Source organism: Mauremys reevesii, linkage group 24, assembly GCF_016161935.1.
Source record: "Mauremys reevesii isolate NIE-2019 linkage group 24, ASM1616193v1, whole genome shotgun sequence".
In the NCBI taxonomy this organism is placed as follows: Eukaryota; Metazoa; Chordata; order Testudines; family Geoemydidae; genus Mauremys; species Mauremys reevesii.
In genome coordinates, this window is record NC_052646.1 from 17,117,036 (window position 1) to 17,138,062 (window position 21,027).

Sequence of the window (21,027 nt, forward strand, 5' to 3'; positions counted from 1 at the left end):
CCACCCCCTGCAGCACAGCACCCCCCAGTGCCGCTGGAACATTGGGGCCAGCCCTGATTGACAAGGGAGAGCTCCACCCCGCCCCCTAGCACCGCACTGGGGCATTGGGGGTCAAACCTGACCACCAGGTGCAGCGGGACAGGCCCAGGGCCTGGGTGGGGGCAAAGCCCGGTGAAACACGCACTGACCCCTTCCCCCTCCTGTTGGGGGGGCGAGTCACGCTTCCAGCAGCAGCCGACGCCAGCCCGCTTGAGCGATCGCGTAGGTGCGCGGGGAGGGGGGGCAGGTTGTGAGCCCTCGATCCCGCGTGGGTCTCTCCCGCCGCCACCATGTTGCAAGGTTCCACCCCCGCCCTCCCGACACCACTAGACTGTCGCAGGGTTCCACTGGGGGCTCCCAACGTTCCACGCCCCCCCCCCCGCCTGCCACGGATCGTCGCAACCTTCTGTCCCGTCCTTCCGCCCTTGCTGTAACGTTCGATCGGGGGAATATTCCACCCCCCAACGTTCCTTCCGCCATCCACCCCCACCCCGATCGTCGCAACGTTCTATTCCCGCCCCTCCCCCGGATTGTCTCCACGTTCCATCGGGGCTCCCGACGTTCCATCCCCTCAGCTCCAGCGGGTTCCCAATGTCTCCAGCCTCCCTCCCGCCCCTCGGCCAACGTTCTGTTCCCCTCCCCCCACCGCGTTCACCGTCGCCACGTTCCATCGGGGGCTCCCAACCTTTCATCCACCGACCCCCCCCAATCCACCCCGGCCGGCGGCAACGTTCGACCCGGGGCTCCCCAGCAGCGTTCCAGCCGCTCCCGAGCTCGAGCTGCGCTGGCCACGTTCCAGCCCGCCCCGAGCCCTCGGCCGTCGCAACGTTCTGTCCCCTCCCTCGAGAGAGTTGCAACGTTCCATCTGGTGGGGGGAGAGGGGGGGGGGTCCCCAACCTTCCTTCCGCCCCCTCCCTGCCAGCCGCTCGCCACGTTCGGCCCGGGGCTCCCCGAGGTTCCATCCGCTCGCAACGTTCCACCCCTCCCCCCTCGCTCTCCTTCCCTCCCCCCGATCGTCGCAACGTTCTATCCCCTCCCCCACCCTCCTCCCCGGATTGTTGCAACGTTCCATCCGCTGCTGCCGCCGCCGCCCGCGACGCTTCCCCGGGGTCCAGGCCGCGCTCGATCGGCGGCTCCGCCGGCTCCCCCCTCACGTGTCCCGGGCTCCCAGCTGGGGAAGAAGGGAGGGGAAGAGGGGGAAGGGGAGGGGGGGAGAGGATCGCTCTCGCTCTCCTCCTCACATGACCCGAGTGTTTGTCCCCGTGATCAGCGCCTCGGCTCCCGTGTCTCCTCCGCGTCCCCTCTGCCTCCATCCGGCGTGAGATTTAAACTCACCCGCCCCCCTTCCTCTCCCTCTTCTCCTTCCCTCCCCCCCGCCCCGGCCTGGTGCTGAGGGGCCTCCCCACCCCTCTCCTTCCCCCTTCCCCTCCCCTCCCCTCTCCCCCCATGGACATGCTGGATCCCGGCCTGGACACAGCCACCGCCTCCGCTGCTCCCAGGTAAGGGGAAGACGGGATGGAATTGCCCACACCTTTCCTGGGGGGCCTGATTCCTTCCCACCCCCTCGCTGGGCCTGCGGAGGGGCAGGGTGGGGGAGGGGAGGGAGGGAGCCAGCCATGATCCTCCTGCAGCAGCAGCGGCGCGGAGAGGGGGAGCACAAAATGGAGGACGAGGCAGAGAGAGAAGGAGGGGAAAGGGGGTGGGGGGCAGAAGGCGGGGGGCTGGGAGCCCAAGAGGCTGGAGTCGGGGGGGGGAGAGAAGGAAAGGAGGAGGGGCCTTGAGTGGCTGGTGGGGAGGGATAGGGGGCAGAGTTGGAGGGCTGTCATCTGGGGAGGGGAAGAGATTGGGCAGGGAGTTGGGGTCCGGGGGCAGGTCGAGTTTGGAAAGGTGAGGGGACTGTGACGGGGGCAGGGAGTGTGTGCCGGGGGCAAAGGCGGGAAAGGGTCCTGCGATCTGTGTGGCTTGTGCCTGGAGTTGGGGTGTGGGGAGACAGACAAAGGGGGTCAGAGCGAGCTGGTGTCAGGAGGGGGGTGGCTGGGTTCGGGAGCCATAGGGGAGGGAGCTGGGGGTGTGATCTGAGTGGATTTGTGTTGTGGGGGGGTAGACTCAGGAGTGGGGGCTGGGCTGGGGTGAGCTGGTGACAGGACTGAGTGGAGCACAGACAGGGCCTGGGATCTCACAAGTGATGGGGGGGGTGAGACAAGAAGAGGGGAGCACGTGGGGTCTGTGAGCTAAGCGATTGGTGTCATGGGGGTGGGAGGGGGCAGAGGGGAGGCCTGGGGAAGTGGGTCAGGGAGGGAGAGGGCTCTTGTTAGCGCTGGGGGGTAGAAGTGCGGTGGGGGTGGGATTGCAGGGGAGCTGAGCAGGGGGAGTTCGCCCCACCAAGGAATTAGCTCCCAGGATTCCCCACCCCGGGCTCTAGATGACTGGGGTCGGGGCAGCAGTGGGGCACGGATGTAGATGAGGTGGGGCCCTAGACGGTGCCGTGGCCGAAAGCGACTGCGGAAGCTCAGGGGTCCTTGATGCCCAGGAGGCAGAAGTGGGGTGCGTGCAGGGGAGACAGGTGAGGGGGGAGGAGGCTGATGTGCTGGAAGTGGGGGAGGGTGCGGTTAGGGGGCATCTTCTGCTGATCCTCTGTGCCAAGGCCAGTGGGGTGGGAGGCGTTAGGAGGGGGAGGAGCAGAGATTAAAAAAAGGAGGGGAGGAGAAGGGGGTGTGTGAGGGGGCAGGAAGGATTCTAGGATCCACCTGAGTTGGGGGATATGGGAGGTCGGGGGAGGGGAGGGCAGCAGGGAGCCCCCTGCAGTGCGGGGGGGGGCAGACCGGGGTCCTCGTGGAGGGGAGGGAGTTGGGTCCTGCAGTTAGGGGCAGCCCAGGGACCGGACAGTGTTGCTATAAGTGTGCGGGGGGGCAGTGACGGGTGGGGGGTACACTCTGGGCCAGCTCAATGGACTCCAATGGAGTGACGGACCATTGACCCCAGCTGGGGTCTGGCCCCACTGACTCCGGGGGGGGGGGGGGGCTGCGGCCCATTGACCCCAGCTGGGGTCTGGCCCCACTGACTCCGGGGGGCTGTGGCTGACCAGCTAGGGGTCTGGCCCTGTATCTGGCAGATTGTGAAAGGGTCATTCACACCTTGAGGGGTCTGCATGGTGTTGCCTGTGATGTCTGAGACCCCCCCCCTCGGGACGAAGGGCAGAGCTGCCAGGGAACGTGGGGCCCATCCTGGGTGTCAGAGCTCCAGGGCGCAACTTCTCCAGTTTTAACCCTTCTCTGGACACACCCCCCAGCCGCTTCCCCGCCGTATATGGCAGCTGATACAGTTCTCCAGGAGGAGGAGGAGGGTGTCGGTAGCTGGGAGGACAAGCCAGGGGGCAGCTGGGAGGAAACTTGGGTTAATGTTCTCCAGAGCCAGGGACGTTAGGGGTCCTGTGGGAGTGGGTGCCCCACACTGGCTCCGCTCCGCTCCCTCTCCTGAGGCCCCGCCCCCGCTGCTCCCCTGAGAGCCTCCCACCCTCGCTCTTTTCTGCCCCCTCCTGCCTTAGGGGGCAGAGAGGAGTCAGTGGCAGGGCGGCCCTGCTCAACCGCTGGGGGGTGGGCGGGACAGGGCCAGCAGCTCAACAGCTGATTGGCAGCCGGCTCCAGGGCCAGCAGAGCAGCCGCCCTGTGGGTGCTGAGACCCCCTGTTTTTTCTCCGGGGATGCTTGAGCCCCTGCGCACTCACGGAGTTGGCACCTGTGGCTGGGGATAATCCCTAGCGCTTCCCACCCGGGATCTCAGAGCACTTTGCCCAGCCGGTCAGTGTCCTCCCCGTTTCACGGGTGGCACAACGAAGGCCCAGGGAGGTGAACGGAGACTCCCGGGGGCTGGATCCGCCTTTGGTGGAAATGAGGCGAGGCTGCGGCGGGCGACTCTGCCCTCGCGATGGCTGGCAAGGCGAGAACTCGGGGCGGGGGCCTGGGCGCTGTTCAAGCCGTTGAGTGGCACCTGCTCTGCCCGAGTGGCTGGCAAAGGTTTCGGTGCTGCCGAGTCTGGTCGTCTTGGAGACCCTCGGGGAAAAGGTTTCCCGTTGGGAGGCGACATGACATAGCGTTGAATGGTGCTGACCCCCAGTGCCACAGGGGAGTGCTAGGGGGCGGGGTGGGGGCTCTCCCCTGGCAGGCAGGGCTGATCCCAATGCCCCAGGGTGGCACCAGGGGGCGCTGTGCTGCAGGGGGCGAGATGCTGACACATCTGGCTGTTGTCAGAGTAGAGGGGTCACTGTGGCTGGAACTAACGGCGCCCAGAAGTGAATAAATCCCAGAGCCCGGTAACGGTGCCGCTCCAGGGCCCAGCTGTGGAGATCTGGGGGGCTCTCCCCACCATGGCAGCTTGAATTAACCCGGCTAGTGGTCAAGTTCCATGGTTACTGAAGCAGCCAGGCCCTGCCCCAGCTGAGATCTGGGCCCCGTTGTGCCAGGTGCTGCCCAGACACAGCCAGAGCCAGGCCCTGCCCCAGCTGAGATCAGGGCCCTGTTGTGCCGGGTGCTGCCCAGACACAGCCAGAGCCAGGCCCTGCCCCAGCTGGGATCAGGGCCTCGTTGTGCCGGGCGCTGCCCAGACACAGCCAGAGCCAGGCCCTGCCCCAGCTGAGATCAGGGCCTCGTTGTGCCAGGTGCTGCCCAGACATGCAGGGAGAGACAGTTGCTGCCCAAAGAGCTTCTAATCTAAGGAGGGAAGCCTGGTGCATGATGGGAGATGTAGTCCAGCCTATCCAGGAGACTGTGGTGCCTGAACTACAACTCCCATGAGGCACTGCAATTGCATTTTCAAACAACTCTGTTTCAGGGTTCACCAACAAATTGACTTTTCGGGGAGCCGCCTCCTTTCTGGGACTTGAGTCTCCTTTAGGCTCTAGTATTTGAGCCACTCTCAAATTTATCCTTCCAAGCCAGGAAGGTGCTTTCCCCATTCTGCCGATGGGGGGGAAACTGAGGCACGGAGGTCTAAGGCAGCACATGGCAGGCCTGGGAATGGGGTCTTAGCCCAGCACCTTAGCTCCGAAGCTGCCCTGAAAGGTTCCACCCGGGTGTCTGCGCTAAGTCGCCGGTGGATGAGGGAGGGGACGCGTCTCCCTGGCTCTGCCAGGACGGCTGGGCTGGAGGAGCAGGCCTGTCTGCCCAGGGCACTGTCCTTAGGGGAAAAGCCTGCAGGGGCAGCGGTAGCCGCGCTTCTTAGCAGTTCCTGGGCTGCCCAGGGAGGCCTGTGTGAGGGCTCATTACTCGGGGAAGGGATCTGTTGGCGGGAGGGCATTAGAGGGGTGTTTATACTGCCCCCTAGTCCTGTGTGTCTATGAAATAGCTCCCATCAGGCGCAATCCCAGAATAACTCCGCTGATTTCCCCATGGCTTTTCGTCAGTTTCAAGGCCGGGCGGGGCCATTCGACCATCAGGTCTGAGCTCTTGGGTAGCCCAGGCCAAGGAATATTGCCCAGGGCCCCCTGCACTGAGCCTCATATTCACCCCACTTCCCCCTGAAGTGCAGGAAATCAGAACCTGGCTCTTTTATGATTAGTAGTATTTACAGTAGGTTCTGTGTGCATCTCGTTCCCTGGTTTCTATCGCCGCCCCGTAGCCAGTCCTTACCAGCTGCAAGTGGATTGGAGTCAGCACTGTCTAGAGGGGAAAGGGCCATGTCCAATTCCCTGCCTCACTGAGCCAGCCAGCCCCCCGGTTCTGGGGCCGGATGAGCACTGAGGCACCAGCCTGTTCCTGGAACAGAGCCGGTGCCCAGACGTGCGGCCCGTCTGGGGCCCTTCTGCAGGCTGACCTGCAGCGTGCAGCGCATTTCAGAGCGTGATGCGTTTCACAAGGGCGTTAATCGGTGGGTAACGTCCCGTCCCCTCTTCGATCCTCTGTGGGGATGCAACCGGGGGATCTGAAAGCGTAAGCGCCTTCCGAGTGACCGGAACAACCAGATCCAGCGGCGCAGAGGAATTCACTGACTCAAACCTCTGTGCCTGATCTAGCCACTAGGGCGTGACAGTCGCTCATTTGCCAGGCTTACCAGGGCAAGAAATGTGGTTGTTACTTACTGGGGTGGGGGGAACCCCGGGTCACCAAGTCAGGAAAGACCCTACAAAAACAAAGCTTTAAATACAGTGTGTACAAATTGTGGGCCCATGGTAGCACTAGGCAGGCACATGGCCACGCTCCCTCCCGTTGCCTTCAGCTGATCATTGTGGCCCTGTGTTGGAAAGCGGGGGGTGACCCGGTGGTGTTTCATAGCTAGCAGGCACACAAGAAACTGACGGGGTGGAAAGGAAATTGACCGACGGTGTGAGCGGCCGTGTAAGTCTCCCCGCAGCCTGTGCCCTGCTCATCCAGGCGGGAGCGTCTCTGGGCAGTTGCCTACCACGCTGGCATCCAGATCGGGCATGGGCCTTATCTCTGCCTGCCAGCGGGGCGGATTAGATTTCAACCCGATCTGGTACCTCCCGGCATGAAACCCTGTTTCGGAAAGCAGCTGTCTGAGCCTTCATCTGCGGGAAAGCTGACGAGAGTGAGTCGCCGCATGCATTGTAACGAGACGCTTCTGGGAAATATCTGGGTTGGATTTCAGGACCCTTTGTGTTTATGGTAGGACCGACAGGGACTGTTGTCAGTCACTGCGCAGACACACCGTGAGAGACAGTCCCTGCCCCAGCTAACCACTAGACCCCACTCCCCTCCCAGCGCTGGGGATAGAACCCAGGAATCCTGGCTCCCAGCCCCCCTCCCTGCTCTAACCACTAGACCCCACTCCCCTCCCAGCGCTGGGGATAGAACCCAGGAATCCTGGCTCCCAGCCCCCCTCCCTGCTCTAACCACTAGACCCCACTCCCCTCCCAGCGCTGGGAATAGAACCCAGGAGTCCTGGCTCCCCGCCCCCCCCCCCCCACTCTAACCACTAGACCCCACTCCCCTCCCAGTGCTGGGGACAGAACCCAGGAGTCCTGGTTTCCAGGAGTCCAGGTCTGGGTCCGTCTCACCTCCCCTTCTGTCTCCCCCAATCTCAGCTGGGGCAGGGAGTCTGACAGAGCCAGGATTCAAACCCAGCTCCCACTCTAGTTCCTCAGACATCAGATCATCATCTTCCTGCTCTTTACCTCTCTTGAGATGGTAGCAAGTGCTGGCAAAAGAGATCAGGCAAAACAGCTGGCCAGAAATGCAGCTGCTTCTGGGGTGAGGCGCTTCAACAGCACATAGCAACGCTGCAGAGTGTGGGACAGGAAGACAAGGGGAATCCTGTAGCAGATTAAAATTTAAGGGGGAGGATGTGGGGGAATTAATAGCTCTTTCCTGTAGTCCTTGTGTTCTTGGAGAGTGAGGGTCTTCTCCTGCAGTGAACTGGGTGCAGGGAAGGAGGTTAAAACATTGTCAGCTGGGTCCTGGGCGGCGTTGGGTTTCTATGATACCTGGCAGGTTGGTGGCATTGGCTGTCTGGTGTGTGTTACCCCGTGGCAGAATTCTGCCCGGTCTTCACATGCTGAGGGGCTGAGATCCACATTGCATGGCAAACGGTCACAAAGCAAATTACAGCCTCTTCTAGCAGGAGTGGCTATGTGGGGGTTCTCGTGGAGTCTGCTGGGTTAGAGCGGGGGGGATGAGGGGGGCTGGGAGCCAGGACTCCTGGGTTCTATCCCTGGCTCTGGGGGGGAGTGGGGGTTGGTGGGTTAAGCGGGGTGGGCTGGGAGCCAGGACTCCTGGGTTCTATCCCTGGCTCTGGGGAGGAGTGGGGGTTGGTGGGTTAAGCGAGGTGGGCTGGGAGCCAGGACTCCTGGGTTCTGTCCCCAGCTCTGGACACTAGCGCACCGGCCGAAGCGGCTCATGCTGGGTGTTGTCTCCTTCTGTCTTCCAGCCACGAGAAAGGACAAGAAGTTGAAGAAGGAGTCGAGCTGCAGGAAGGTGAGGCGAGGCAGGAGCCCTGGAGCCGGCCAGGTGCTGCGTCGGTGGGAGCTTGGAGCTCCTGCTTGGTCCGTTTAAACCAGCCGGGTGGGACTCGTGCAACCCTGACATTCTCCCCTGCTCTAACCACTAGACCCCGTTCCCCTACCAGAGCTGGGGATAGAACCCAGGAGCCCTGGCACCCCCGTGCTCTATCTACTAGACCCTGCTCCCCTCCCAGAGCTGGGGGTAGAACCCAGGAGTCCTGGCTCCCAGCCTCCCCCGCCCCACTCTGACTCCATGCGTCAAGCTCCCTCCCCAGAGCCAGGGTGTGCACCCTCCCCCCTCCCTCGATGGGATCCGGTGAGTGACTGATCTCTCCTGGCTGCCAGGGGACGTCACGAACGCGGATGAGCAGACGGCAGTGGCTATTGCTAGTGTCCAGCAAGCAGCCTTCACAGACCACAATATCCAGTACCAGTTCCGCACAGAGAACAATGGAGGACAGGTGAGAGGCGCTAGGGGGCGCTGTGCTGCAGGGGGCAGGGTGGGGGTTTCCCCTGGCAGTCAGGGCTGGCCCAATGCCCCAGCATGGCTCTAGGGGGCACTGTGCTGCAGGGGTGGGGCAGGGTTGGGGCTCCCCTGGCAGTCAGGGCTGGCTGCAATGCCCCAGCATGTCACTAGGGGGCGCTGTGCTCCGGGAGTGGGGTTGGGGCTCCCCTGGCAGTCAGGGCTGGCCGCAATGCCCCAGCATGTCACTAGGGGGCGCTGTGCTCCGGGAGTGGGGTTGGGGCTCCCCTGGCAGTCAGGGCTGGCCCAAATACCCCAGCGTGGTTCTAGGGGGCGCTGTGCTGCAGGGGGTGGGGTGGGAGCTCCCCCAGGCAGTCAGGGCTGGCCCCAATGCCCCAGCATGTCACTAGGGGGCGCTGTGCTGCTGGGAGCGGGGTTGGGGCTCCCCTGGTCATCAGGGCTGGCCCAATGCCCCAGCATGGCTCTAGGGGGCGCTGTGGTGCAGAGAGCAGGGTTAGGGCTCCCCTGGTGGTCAGGACTGGCCCCAATGCCGCAGCATGGCCCTAGGGGGCGCTGTGCTGCAGGGGTGGGGCGGGGTGGGAGCTCCCCTGGCAGTCAGGGCTGGCTGCAATGCCCCAGCTGGCTCTAGGGGGCGCTGTGCTGCAGGGGTGGGGCAGGGTTGGGGCTCCCCTGGCGGTCAGGGCTGGCCCCAATGCCCCAGCGTGTCTCTAGGGGGCGCTGTGCTCTCTGTGGGTCCTGTTCACATTTCTCTCTCCCAAAGGATCTTTCCTCTCTCCCTCTCCTCGCAGGTGACATACAGAGTGGTCCAGGTGACGGACAGTCAGCTGGATGGACAGACGGACGCGACGGGAGCTGTCAGCGTGGTCTCGACAGCAGCCTTCGCCGGGGGCCAGCAGGCTGTCGCTCAGGTGGGGGCCGGGACTGGGGAATGAACAGTAGCTGGCCCTTCCAGTGCGTTCCTCCTCCGTGGGTCTCCAGGGGCTTTGCAAAGGAGCCCAGTATCACCGGCCCCGGTGGAGCGATTGGGGAAACTGAGGCACGGATCGGTGCGGTGACTTGCCGTGGGGGTCACCCAGCAGGCCGGTGGCAGGGCCAGAAATGGAGCTCTGGAGTCCTGAGACTCAGTCCAGTGGCCTCCCCCGCGCTGCCTCTTGTGGGGAGGCTCAGACGAGTTCTTCACCAGGGCTCAGCAGATCGCTGGTGCGGAGTGAATTACAGATCACACTGCAAGAGCGCACCGTGTTCGGTGTGTTACGGTCGCGTCCATGGGCCCAGCTGGGATCGGGGCGCCGGGCGCTGCCCAGACACAGAGCGAGAGACAGGCCCTGCTGTGAGGAGTTCAGTCCCCATCTGAAAGATGCAGGAGACCTGGGAATGGAACGGGCCCGGGCCCTCGCTCGGATGTGGTCAGGGCCGGGCTGTCTCGTGCGGCTGTGGCTGCACCAGGCAGCAAAACAAGGCGCCTTTCTCATGCCGTCTGGATTGTCAGCCGCTTGGGACAGGGGCCGTCTGTTCTTTGTACAGCGCCTGGCACCGGGGGTTCTCGCCCAGCAGTGGGGCTCATGATAATCCCGGCCTTTGCCCCCAGCTACTGCCTGCTCCTCGGGTCCAGCTGCGGAGGCGGCCGGAGCCCCTCTGCTGTGGGTGAGAAGGGAGGGCTGGTCACTGCCTCGCTCCGTAGTGTCTCCGGCAGCCCCTCCTCTTGGGCGAACGCCCCCCGGCTCTGCAGCCAGCTTCTCCTTCCGCAGGGCGCCTGGGCTCTGGCGCTGCCCCTAATCGGCGTGGGTGGGATGGGGGCGTCCCCCATCGCAAGCCTGTAAAAGGCAGTGTGGCCTGTTGGGCAGAGCGCTGGATTGTTCCCAGCTTGGTGTGGCGGGGTAACGGTGGCCAAATCGCAGCGCTCTGTGCCTCAGTTTCCCCATCTGTGACATGGGGCTAACGGCGCTGGCCGCCTGCGGGAAGCGTCCTCCCCCCGGAGAGCTCGAGCGCTAGAGAAGAGCTCGGGGGTAGGATGATGCTGGTTATTCGTTGTCTAACGTAAAGCGGCCCCTTGTCGTCCTTTTTTCTGAAAAGCCTTAGAAAGTTGGGTCTTGGCCTACGTAAGCAACGACGTGTGTGACCCTCTAGCGAGCGTAACAAAGAACGTGGGTCCCGCTCCCAGGCTGCGGGGCTGGGCCCTGGAGAGCAGCCGCTCTGGGAAGGTGACGGTGTGGTTCAGAGGGCGAGCGCGCCCCTCGGCTGGAGACGCGGGGGAAGAGCGAGTGGGAGCCAGGAGGTGGGGTCCCCTCTGGATACAGCGTGGGGGACGCCATGGCTGGAGACTGCGCCCAGCTCTGGGGGGATGCACGTCAAACAGGACATCAGAGGGGGTCAGAGAAGAGCGACGGGGACGATCCGAGGGCTGGAAAACCTGCGGAAGGAGCTCGATCTGTGGAGTTTCTCCAGAGACGGCTCAGGGGGGACTGGATCCCGGTCGGTCAGCGTCTCCCTGGGGAGGAGATTTCGGGGAGCAGAGGGCTGGTTAGCCCAGCCGGGACAGGCAGAGCAGGAGCTGGTGGGTGAAGCCGGATTAATTCAGGCAGATTTTTTTTAAACCGGGAAAGAATTAACCCTTCGCATGACTGTCCCAAGGGACCTGGTGGAATCTTTATCACCTGGATGTCTTGAAATCTAGATCTCTTTCTAAAAGACCCTCGGCTTCAGTCCGCTGGGCCAGCCTTGCCTGCCAGGGAGAGCCCCCACCCTGCAGCACAGCGCCCCCTAGTGCCACCCTGGGGCATCGGCACCAGCCCTGCCTGCCAGGGGAGAGCCCCCACCCCGCCCCCTGGAGCACGGCGCCCCTTCTGGCTTCCCCACGTCTCGCAGGCTGGATCTTATTGACCACACTGGGGCAGAAGAGGGTCTGGGCTTCAGGGCAGCGATCTCCAGCGAGTGGTGGGGTCAGGAGGAAATCGATCCCAGGGCAGGTCGTTCCATCCTTGACCACTAGGGGGAGCCTTTGTCCGAAGCAGCTGGTTTTGGCCAGTGCTGGAGACAGGACGCCAGGCTAGAGAGCCGGGGATAGAACCCAGGAGTCCGGACTCGCTCCCCTCCCCCGCTCTAACCAGTGCGCTCTTCTCTCCCTCAGGCTGTGATCCAGAACCCGTTCAGCAATGGCGGGAGCCCGGCCGCAGACGCAGTCAGCGGGGAGGCCCGGTTCGCGTATTTCCCCGCCTCCACGGTGGGGGATGCCACGGCCGTGTCAGTTCAGACCACGGATCAGTCGCTGGCACAGGCTGGAGGTGAGAGGGCCCCCCCCAGCCCCTGGTTTCCCCCGGGCTAGCGAGCCTTGAGTGGGGGCGGGAAGGGAGGCTGGGTCTGATTGCTCCTAAGACTCAGGCCTTGTCTACCCTGCAGCTGGGCGCGCGGCTGGATCGTTCCTATTTCCGGGGAGGTAAAGTCCCACCTTTCCGGTGGAGGTTCAGGGCTGGCGCTGCGTCATCCGCAAAGCATGCTGGGAAGATGGCTTGGCTGACCTGGAATATCTCAGCCCTGCTTTATATAAAGGGAAGGTCTAGAAAGGGTTAGCAGAAGTGGGAAAGTATTTTGGGAGACGGAGGGGGATGGGTGTGGGGCTCTCTGGAGACCCAGGCAGCATCGGTGCGTCAGTCACACCCGGCAGCTCCCCCCTCTCCCAGCGACGGGCTCAGGCTCTCGGCAGACTCAGGCAGGTGTCAGTTTCCCTCACTCACACTTTTCAGCTCCCCCCACCCCGAGGATCAGAAACTCCTTTTCATGAACAGTGAGGTTCTGCCTCAGTCGTGTGAGTCCAGGAGCCCAATCCTGAGCACGTGGCTAGAGCGTCTCGTCCTAAATCCTTAATACGAATTGCGCCAGGTATTTGTAGTGGGGGATCGGGCAGAACCACTTCCGGGCTGTATTCCCAGGTCTGCAAAGAACCACCCCGAAACAGGCCCGAGCCCCGACAATTTCCTCTTCCCCTTTAAATCCTCCTCGGCCTGACACAGAGATGGTCGGGGTGACCCTGATCTAGTGGGTCTCCGGGGAAGAGGGGCAGCGAAGGGCTGAAATTTGGGCACCAGTGGCTCTTTTTGATTGATCCCCCGCCCTTTGTTTAAATTAGCAGCATCCCGGCAGAATAGCGTCATCGTCAGGCTGTTAATTCCCTCCTCGTTAATCCCTCATCACGGCTGGTTTCGGGGTCCAATAATGAGACCCCAAGGCATCTAACTCACCTGCGGAGCCCACCTTCCCCTTCTGTGACCTAGAGGGCAGCTCAAGCCGAGCCGTTCATGTGTTCAGATCGAACGTAGGCTGAGTCGTTCAGAATGGAACCCAGGAGTCCTGGCTCCCAGCCCCCCCTGCTCTAACCACTAGACCCCACTCCCCTCCCAGCGCTGGGGATGGAACCCAGGAGTCCTGGCTCCCAGCCCCCCCTCCACTAACCACTAGACCCCACTCCCCTCCCAGTGCTTAGGATAGAACCCAGGAGTCCTGGCTCCCAGCCCCCCCTGCTCTAACCACTAGACCCCACTCCCCTCCCAGTGCTGGGGATGGAACCCAGGAGTCCTGGCTCCCAGCCCCCCCTCCACTAACCACGCTAGGATAGAACCCAGGAGAGCGCTGGGATGGAACCCAGGAGTCCTGCCTCCCAGCCCCCCCTCCACTAACCATGAGACCCCACTCCCCTCCCAGTGCTTAGCATAGAACCTAGGAGTCCTGGCTCCCAGCCCTCCAACCCACTAGACCCCACTCCCCTCCCAGTGCTGGGGATAGAACCCAGGAGTCCTGGCTCCTAGCCCCCCTCCACTAACCACCAGACCCCACTCCCCTTCCAGAGCTGGGGATAGAACCCAGGAGTCCTGCCTCGCAGGAGTCCAGTTCTGGGTCTGCCTCTCAGCTCCTTCTGTCTCCCCAACAGGCCAGTTCTACGTGATGATGACGCCCCAAGACGTGTTGCAGACGGGGACGCAACGCACCATCGCTCCCCGCACCCACCCGTACTCCCCGTACGTAGCCAGTGAAGTTGGGGGGGGGGGGGGCTCCCAAAATCTCCCGTCCGCCTGCAACTTGCCCAGCTTCAGCTGCGGGCAGGGGTCCCCTATGGGGCTGGGCTCTGGTTGCTGGGGGAGGAGTAGTGGTTCGCTGGAAGGGTCCCCAGCTCCCCTCCCTGTCCTGTCCACCCCTGAGATCCTGCCCGGCTTCCCTCTCCCCCAGCTGCTGCTCTGACCACCTCCCCCCAGCCTCCGGGGTTTCTCGGCTCCTTGCTGGGTGCCAGCACCCGCCGCCTAAGTGTGCCCAGCAGATCTTCCCCCTCTCCACCACCTACCCCGAGCAGCACCTCGCCAGGAGCCGGCCGGCCACAGGCAAACCCACCTGGGCCTGGCGTCCCCCTACGGGGCGTCCGCCTCGCAGGGGATTAGAAACCCCCGCAGAGGAGCCAGCCTGCGACCAGGGGGGGTCGGTCCCAGGGCTGAGTGTGTGACTTGGGGCGGGCTCTCGGGAACGGGGGGGCTTGGAAAGGAGTCTAGACACTCAGAGGGAGACCGCTGCCCCCTGCTGGATGGAACTGGACTCTGTGTGTGCGTGTGTGTTGCCCCCTGCTGGATGGAACTGGACTGTGTGTGCACATGCGTCCTGCCCCCTGCTGGATCTGCACGTCCTCAGTGAGCATGAGGAGGGAGAGCGAAAGGTCAGTAGCTCAGGACGGCCTGGACTCAGCATGGGAGTTCGGTGTCAGGACAGAGATTTTTTTTTTTTCGCCCCTCTTGTAACACCCTCCTCTCTCTGGGTGCCACCCTAGGAAGATGGATGGGACGCGGACGCCCCGCGATGAGAGGCGGCGAGCCCAGCACAACGAAGGTGGGTGGCAGGCTGAGATCCCGCTGGTCTCGTGTCCCGTCTCCAGCCCTGTGGCCCCATTTCACCCCACTGATCCTGGGGCTTCCCCCTCCCAAACACGGCCCTTTGTGCCCTTGAGATCCCCGATAGGCTGAATGTGTCTGGCCAGGCCCCCGTTGCCCCCTGACGCTACACACCCCCTCAGCTAAGTGTGAGAAAGGTCTCTTCTGTTTTAATATAATCTTCAGGCCCTCCACAGGGCCGTGAGGTCTGATGTCTCTGCCCAACTGCTCTTCATACCCCCGCGAAGCTTGCCCCGGGCAGCGCACTGGGTCTGGGAATCTCCATCCATCCTGGAAGTGCAAATGGTGAGAGGGAACATGAAACTGACCAGTGTGTGCGGACGGAGAAGAAAACAAGGGGAAAATTCTCTCTGCGCAGATCATCTCAGGGCCGGGATATCGGGGTTCTGAAAGGCTCTCGGGGGCGCTCTCCACATGTATCTACCAAGGGGATCCAAACCTGAACAACCACGACCGGGGTCGGCAGAGTGTTTTCTATTAGAACGGGAGGGTTGATGGAAAATTGAGTTTTCAGCGCAACGGAACTTACAGTGAAAATTTTCTTCCTGTGGAAAATTCTGGTTTTTACACCAAAAATTGTTGAGAGTCTGAAAACCGCAGGGGTTTGGCTGAAAACTGAAATGTTGAATATCTAGATTCTGAAAACTGACTTTCCATCCAGCAAAAAATGTTGAGATGTTAAAAATTTTCATCCCTGGTCTGGCCAAAAAGCCAAAACATGCATGGGTTTTGCGCCATACAAATTTCTAAACTGCTGTTTGGGGGTCAATATGGACCATTTTCTGTTTTAAACATTTTTTTAATATAAAAAATTTCAAAAGGAACCATTTAAACTCTTCCATTGGAAAGATTTTTTTCCTACATTTTTGTTTTTTTTTAAACAAAATGTTGTCCAAATCAGTACAATTTCACCAAACATTTTAGGTTTGTTCAGAAAGAAAGTGTCCTGGCTTAAGTTGTCTTTTTTTCTACCAGTTGTACTAAAATTCCACCACATGGCCTCATGCCTGCCGGCCTCTAAGTTGAGCTCTTTGCTCAGACTACATTTCCCATGGTGCACTGTGGTGCCGCATGCATTTTTCTCACAGAGTTGGTCTCCCTGGTGAGACTACATCTCCCATGATGCACCATGGGCATGCAACTACCATTATACATCTTCTGACCAAGAGGGTAGACCGTGGTGCATTATGGGAGATGTAGTCCAGCCAGGGAGGTGGATCTGTGGGGTGGTTTGGAGGAATGCACCCAGTCTACAACTCCCAGAAGGCCCTGCAGCAGCATCTCAGAATTTTGGCCAAAAACTCAATTTTTATTTTTAATTTTTTTAATTTTCATCAACATTTTCTGGCCCCCTCTCCCGTTTTCCGATCAGCTCCGATCCTGCTGCAACCTGCCCCGTGGGTGGGCTGAGGCACGAGTTGGGGGCGCTGTGCGTTAACCATGCGTGTTTCTCTTTCACCCCCCGTAGTGGAGAGGAGGAGGCGGGACAAAATTAACAACTGGATTGTCCAGCTATCAAAAATCATTCCAGACTGCAACACTGACAACAGCAAGACAGGCGCGGTGAGGGGCAGGGGCTGGGCCGGGAGGGTACTGCAGGGGGGTGATATTGGGGGGGCGAGGGGGGCAGCTGGGACTGGAGTAGGGAGCTCCCTGTGTTGACACACACACCAACCAACCAACCAACCAACCAACCAACCAACCAGGAACAGACTCCATGGGGCAGCTACAACCGGGCCACGAGGAAGTGAGGGGATGATGTTTTGAGTCTGCTTACTGGTTTGTTTATTGTAGGGGGGCTCAGGACCCTTGGGGGGTGTCCACGCCCTGGCGTGGTGGTGGTGGTGTGGGGTAGGTTGGCTGGTGCTCGGGTTATTGTAGGGTCTCTTGGGGTCAGGTCTCTGTGCATGGTTTCTTATTGTAGGGTCTCCTGGAAGCGCTGGGTCTCCACAGACACCGGGTTTGTTGTTGTGTAGGGTCTCTTGGAAGATGCGACACTCGCTGTTGCCAAGGCCGTGTGCTGATTTTGTTTTTGTAGGGTCTCCCAGGAGTGTGGAGGGCGGGATGAAGGATTACAGCCTGCCCCTTCCCATCTGCACCGGGCTGTACTGGTGCCCGGGTGGAGATCATGGGAAAACTCATTGCGGGCGGTATCAGCCAGGGTGGATTTGATTCAAATCACTAGTCAGGAAGACTCGATTTAATCATGGATTTCTACATAAAAGTGGATTCTTGTTGGTTGTTATAACCTTAGTACAGATTCTTCACAACTCAGAGGTAGATGTAGGTTTCATTTGTAGAAGGCACACCCTATGCATTTTTAAACCGTGATTTATTTTGAAAACTTTTCGGATGAGTTTTACAGCTATATCAGACAATGAATGAGTGTTTGGTTATTTCATTTACCAAAGATAATTGAAGCAGATATGCATGAAGTCACTGGGAGGTGAACGATCTCCAATTCAACAGGTTAATCATTCATATTTGGAGGATTTTCTTGCCAGGTTGTATTAGGAGGAGATCATCACCAGACAGACATTTACATTGTTTTATTGAACTATTTCTCACCTCTATTTATTTAAAAACCATGTTTGCAAGCATGTTACCTCTGGAGACACACATCCACAGTTGGAGAACTGCAAAACTAAGCATCCCTGATAGTATCTTCTAGACTGAGCACTGAGTTCCGCTGGGTAGATCGAAAGATTAATCTAAATCTATAAAGAAGCCCCTGGAACCACATAAGATTGGGTCCCTAATCCATTAACTATTGGAACTCAAACTTTCCTTACACATTACATGAATATATTGTGTCACACTGTAGAATTAGAATTTATAATCCCTATTCCATGATGAGAGATCTTTGAGCTATAATGTATCTTAATTCAAACTATCTTTCAATAGCTTTTTTCCCTCAAAAAGCATTTTACCAAAAAAAAATCCGATATAAATAAAAAAAATCTGATATATTTAATTTAAAAAAAAAAAAGGTTGATTTTTATCCACTCTGGTATCAGCAATCCGCTCAGCAAATCCATCTCCCCGCCAAAGGGCCCTGGTGCATGTGAGAGACCTTACAATGTTTAACAAACCGGTGCGTTTGGCGCCCCACTGCTTCCAAGAGACCCTACAATAACAAACCGGCACGTGGAAGCAGGAGACCCTACAATAACATGGTTTCCCAGCGCTCCCACAAGACCTTATAGTGAGACACTGGGGCCCGAGAGGACCCTACAATAACAAACCCAGGGTTCGCAGAGTCCCCTGGCCAGACCCTGCTGCTGTGTTTGGAAGGCGGGAGGCAGCAGATAAAAACCTCCCTGTGGGTTGTTCCTGGAGACCCCCAGAGCTCTCTGCCTTTGCTGCTGCTCTTGGCCAGGGGAGGGCGGGTCCCCTTTGGCGTGGGGCTGATGTGTATGGGGGGGAGATTGGTGAGGGGGCTGTTGGGTGGGGAGGAACATGAATGTGGGGGGGTCTTGGGGATCTTGAGGGGGTGGGGTCAGGGGGGTGGTGTTCCAAAGATATGGGGGTACTGGAGGTGAGGGGAAGATCCATGGGGGCACAACTGGGGGTTCCAGGAGGTGGTGGGAGATTTGGTGGAAGGGGTCGGGGGTGGGGGAGGCGAGTGGGAGGGGGGAATTCAGTGGGGAAGCTTTCCGGGGTTGTGGGGGGGACTTCAGAAGGACATGACGGGGGGAATTCCGGGGGCGATTGGGCGTGTGAAGGGGGTGCGTGTTGGAGGGTGCTCCGGGGTCCTGGGGGGGGGGATTTCCAGGGGACCTGGGGCAGCTGCAGGTGGTGGGTTTTGGGGGTGATCAGAGGGATTGGCGGGCACGACTGGGGTGGTGGGTTGCGGGTTCGGTGATTTGGGGCGGGGGGCTCCAGTGCATTTTGTGCTGAAGGATTCCGTCTGTCCGTCCGTGCAGAGCAAAGGGGGCATCCTGTCGAAGGCCTGCGACTACATCCGGGAGCTGCGCCAGACCAACCAGCGCATGCAGGAGACCTTCAAGGAGGCCGAGCGGCTGCAGATGGACAACGAGCTGCTACGGCAACAGGTAGCCGGGGCAATACCCCCACCACATCTGTCTGTCTTTCCCCTTATATCTCCCCCTCCCCGTCCGTCCCCTCCCATGTACCTGTCCATGCCAAAGCGTCCCAACGCACTGTTAACACAGGGATCGCTGCAGCTGCTTCTGGGGTGGGGCAGAGGGGAACAGCCGCACATAACGCCGCCCAGGCTGGATCGCCTCGCGCTGAGATGCAGCCACCTCTGGGGTGAGGCAGCTGCACATAACGCCACATAACAAGTTGTGCCACGTTCATGGAGAACGTCGAGCCCAGTTGAAGCTGGAGCAGAAAGTTTTAGAGTCAGCATGATGGGAGTTTGACCACGAAACCAGTATTAACATCTCTGATGCTGAGGAGTCGTCCTGGGATATTTAATGCCTTGAGGCCAGCCCTGCCTGCCAGGGGAGAGCCCTCACCCCACCCCCTGCAGCCCAGCCCCCCTAGCATTGCATTGGGGCAGCCCTGACTGCCCAGGGAGAGTGTCTCACTCATTCGTTTCCCTCTCTCCTGCCCAGATTGAGGAGCTGAAGAACGAAAACGCCCTCCTCCGAGCACAGCTGCAGCAGCACGGCATCGAAACCGTGGGCGACACCCCGGGGCAGTAACTGCTTCTTCATCACCACCACGTCCTCCTCCTCCTCACCGGATCTCCGCCCTTCCCCTGCCTCCTTCCATCCCTTCTGCCCTCTGTCTGGTGCAAAGAGACCTCCCCGTGTTAACGCCGCGCGGCCAAACTCGACTTGGGGGGGGCGCTGGGGTGGCAGCCACACGGCCGGCCCCCGCTTTGCCTGCCCCCTCCTCTGAGCCCCACTGGCTCCCTCCCCATCTGCCCCCTCTCCCCCACGTAGGAAATATTAAGATTAAAGCAAACAAACTGCGTTTTTTTATAGTAGGTTTTTAACACAGGATAGGAGCCCTCCCCCAACCCAGCCATGGGTTCGAATCCTCCCCCTTCCGGCTTAAAAGTGGTAGCATCACCGTGGCACTTCCCCGTCCGATCCTACCGTTCAAGCCGCTGCCCGTGTCTCTCTCAGGCAGGTAGCTACATGGCTGAAGTCGGCGTTTGGGGGGGGTTCTGTGGCGGCCCCCCCGTTTTGGACACTCAGTGGGGTTTATTTTTCCTCCGCTGGTAGCGAACCTCTGAAAAATCCCACCCCTTTGAAAATGTAGCAACTCAGGGGGCAGGAATGGGGCCATCCCAAATCACTAGCCCAGTTCAGTAACTTCTAGCCAGCAGACGCGGCTCGGATTCGATCGAATCCCCTCGCGTCTCACCAGCTGAGCAATTCAGTTAAAACCCATGTGGCCACCGGACCTTCCAAAGGTGGCTAGCGGGTTGATAGCTCTTATTTTTTCCCCTGCCTGTCAAATCGCAGCTACCTTTTCCAAGAGGTCTGATTTCCAGGGGGGGGGCCTTTCGGAAAACCCTCTCACGGCATCTCCTGTCGGGCAGCCGGAAAAAGCAGAGACGCGCAACATCGCTAGCCAGTTCTCTTCCTAAAACCGTGGCTGTCCCGTGTGTCCACTCGTCCGATCTGTTCTTCATCCCTCGTTCTCTTGTAATTATGTTTTGAGCAGAGGGAAGTCGGAGTGAAAACCCGACCAGCTTCCCTCGTTTATTTTAATTTTTTTTTTTTGTAATTAATCTGTATTTTATTTTTTAGTTCCAAATGCATTTGTATAGAGGTACGTCGTCTGTATCATAACTTGAGCCCGGAAAGTTTAATATTTACCAAGGTCGACTAAATGCTTGTTTTCTGTGGAGGGTTTTTTGCATATATATATACACACCTATATATCATTTTTAAAAACAACAACAATTCAGTGGTCGATCTCGCAATATTTGGGTCAGAATCCGGAGATCTCGTCAGTTCCCTTTTCTCGACATCTTCAATTTGGCTTTATTTCTCTTCTCCAAGCACGATACTTTTTTTTTGGCTTTTTGGTTATTTTTTTTTTTTTTAAATAAGCATGGCTCTAAAAAAAACAAATACGCAAAAACCAACAAAAAAAATTGATAATAGCGAGCTTTTAGCTTTGGGGTTTTTTTATATACCGGCAAAAAAAAAAAAAAAAAGAGAAGCGAGACTTTCAGATGGAGTTGGAAATATTGGGTATCCTTTTCGTCCTGGTCCCCGCGGAACGTAGGAATGAGCGAATCAAGGAAAGGAAAAAAAAAAAAGGCGAATCAGATTTAAGGAAAAGAAAAGGAAAAAGTGGCTTGTGTTGAATTGCAGAGTTTGAATGCTGGAAAGTAGCAAATTAATTCTGTTTATATATAAAAGAGGAGAAAAACTGCACAGACGTAATATTGTATCAGGCGATTTCCTTGTGGTTTAACGGTGTGGGGAGGCGACGGGATGGGGGTTGAGTTGGGTGGACCCAGATCTGAGAGGGGTGGGGGGCAGATGTGCAGAAGGAGGGGGGGAGGTCTGGCTGGAGGGGTGGAGGTGTATGGAGGGGGGCAGGCGGAAGGATGGAGGGGTTGGGGTGGAGAAAATGGCTCTCAGATCTGTGTGCCCACAACTGTCCCCTCCTGGGAGGAATCGCACCTGCCTCTGT

At 59.3% G+C, this 21,027-nt stretch overlaps 1 protein-coding gene across 4 annotated transcripts; it reads left to right on the forward strand.

Annotated features, from left to right (window-relative positions):
* The first annotated feature begins 1,378 nt into the window (after positions 1-1,378).
* USF2 (upstream transcription factor 2, c-fos interacting) lies at positions 1,379-20,681 on the forward strand. Of its 4 annotated transcripts, none has more exons than XM_039512935.1 (10): positions 1,379-1,538; positions 7,917-7,963; positions 8,335-8,450; positions 9,262-9,381; positions 11,601-11,754; positions 13,395-13,482; positions 14,277-14,335; positions 15,866-15,960; positions 18,324-18,452; positions 18,981-20,647. In XM_039512935.1, exons 1-10 carry the CDS (start codon positions 1,486-1,488, stop codon positions 19,068-19,070), a joined length of 951 nt encoding a protein of 316 aa, XP_039368869.1. In that variant the 5' UTR covers positions 1,379-1,485; the 3' UTR covers positions 19,071-20,647. The 4 variants fall into 4 exon arrangements, with proteins under 4 accessions (XP_039368869.1, XP_039368870.1, XP_039368871.1 ...); XM_039512936.1 differs by lacking the exon at positions 1,379-1,538 and adding an exon at positions 2,490-2,602 and having other exon boundaries at positions 18,981-20,681; XM_039512937.1 differs by lacking the exon at positions 1,379-1,538 and adding an exon at positions 2,505-2,593 and having other exon boundaries at positions 18,981-20,681.
* The last annotated feature ends 346 nt before the right edge of the window (positions 20,682-21,027 follow it).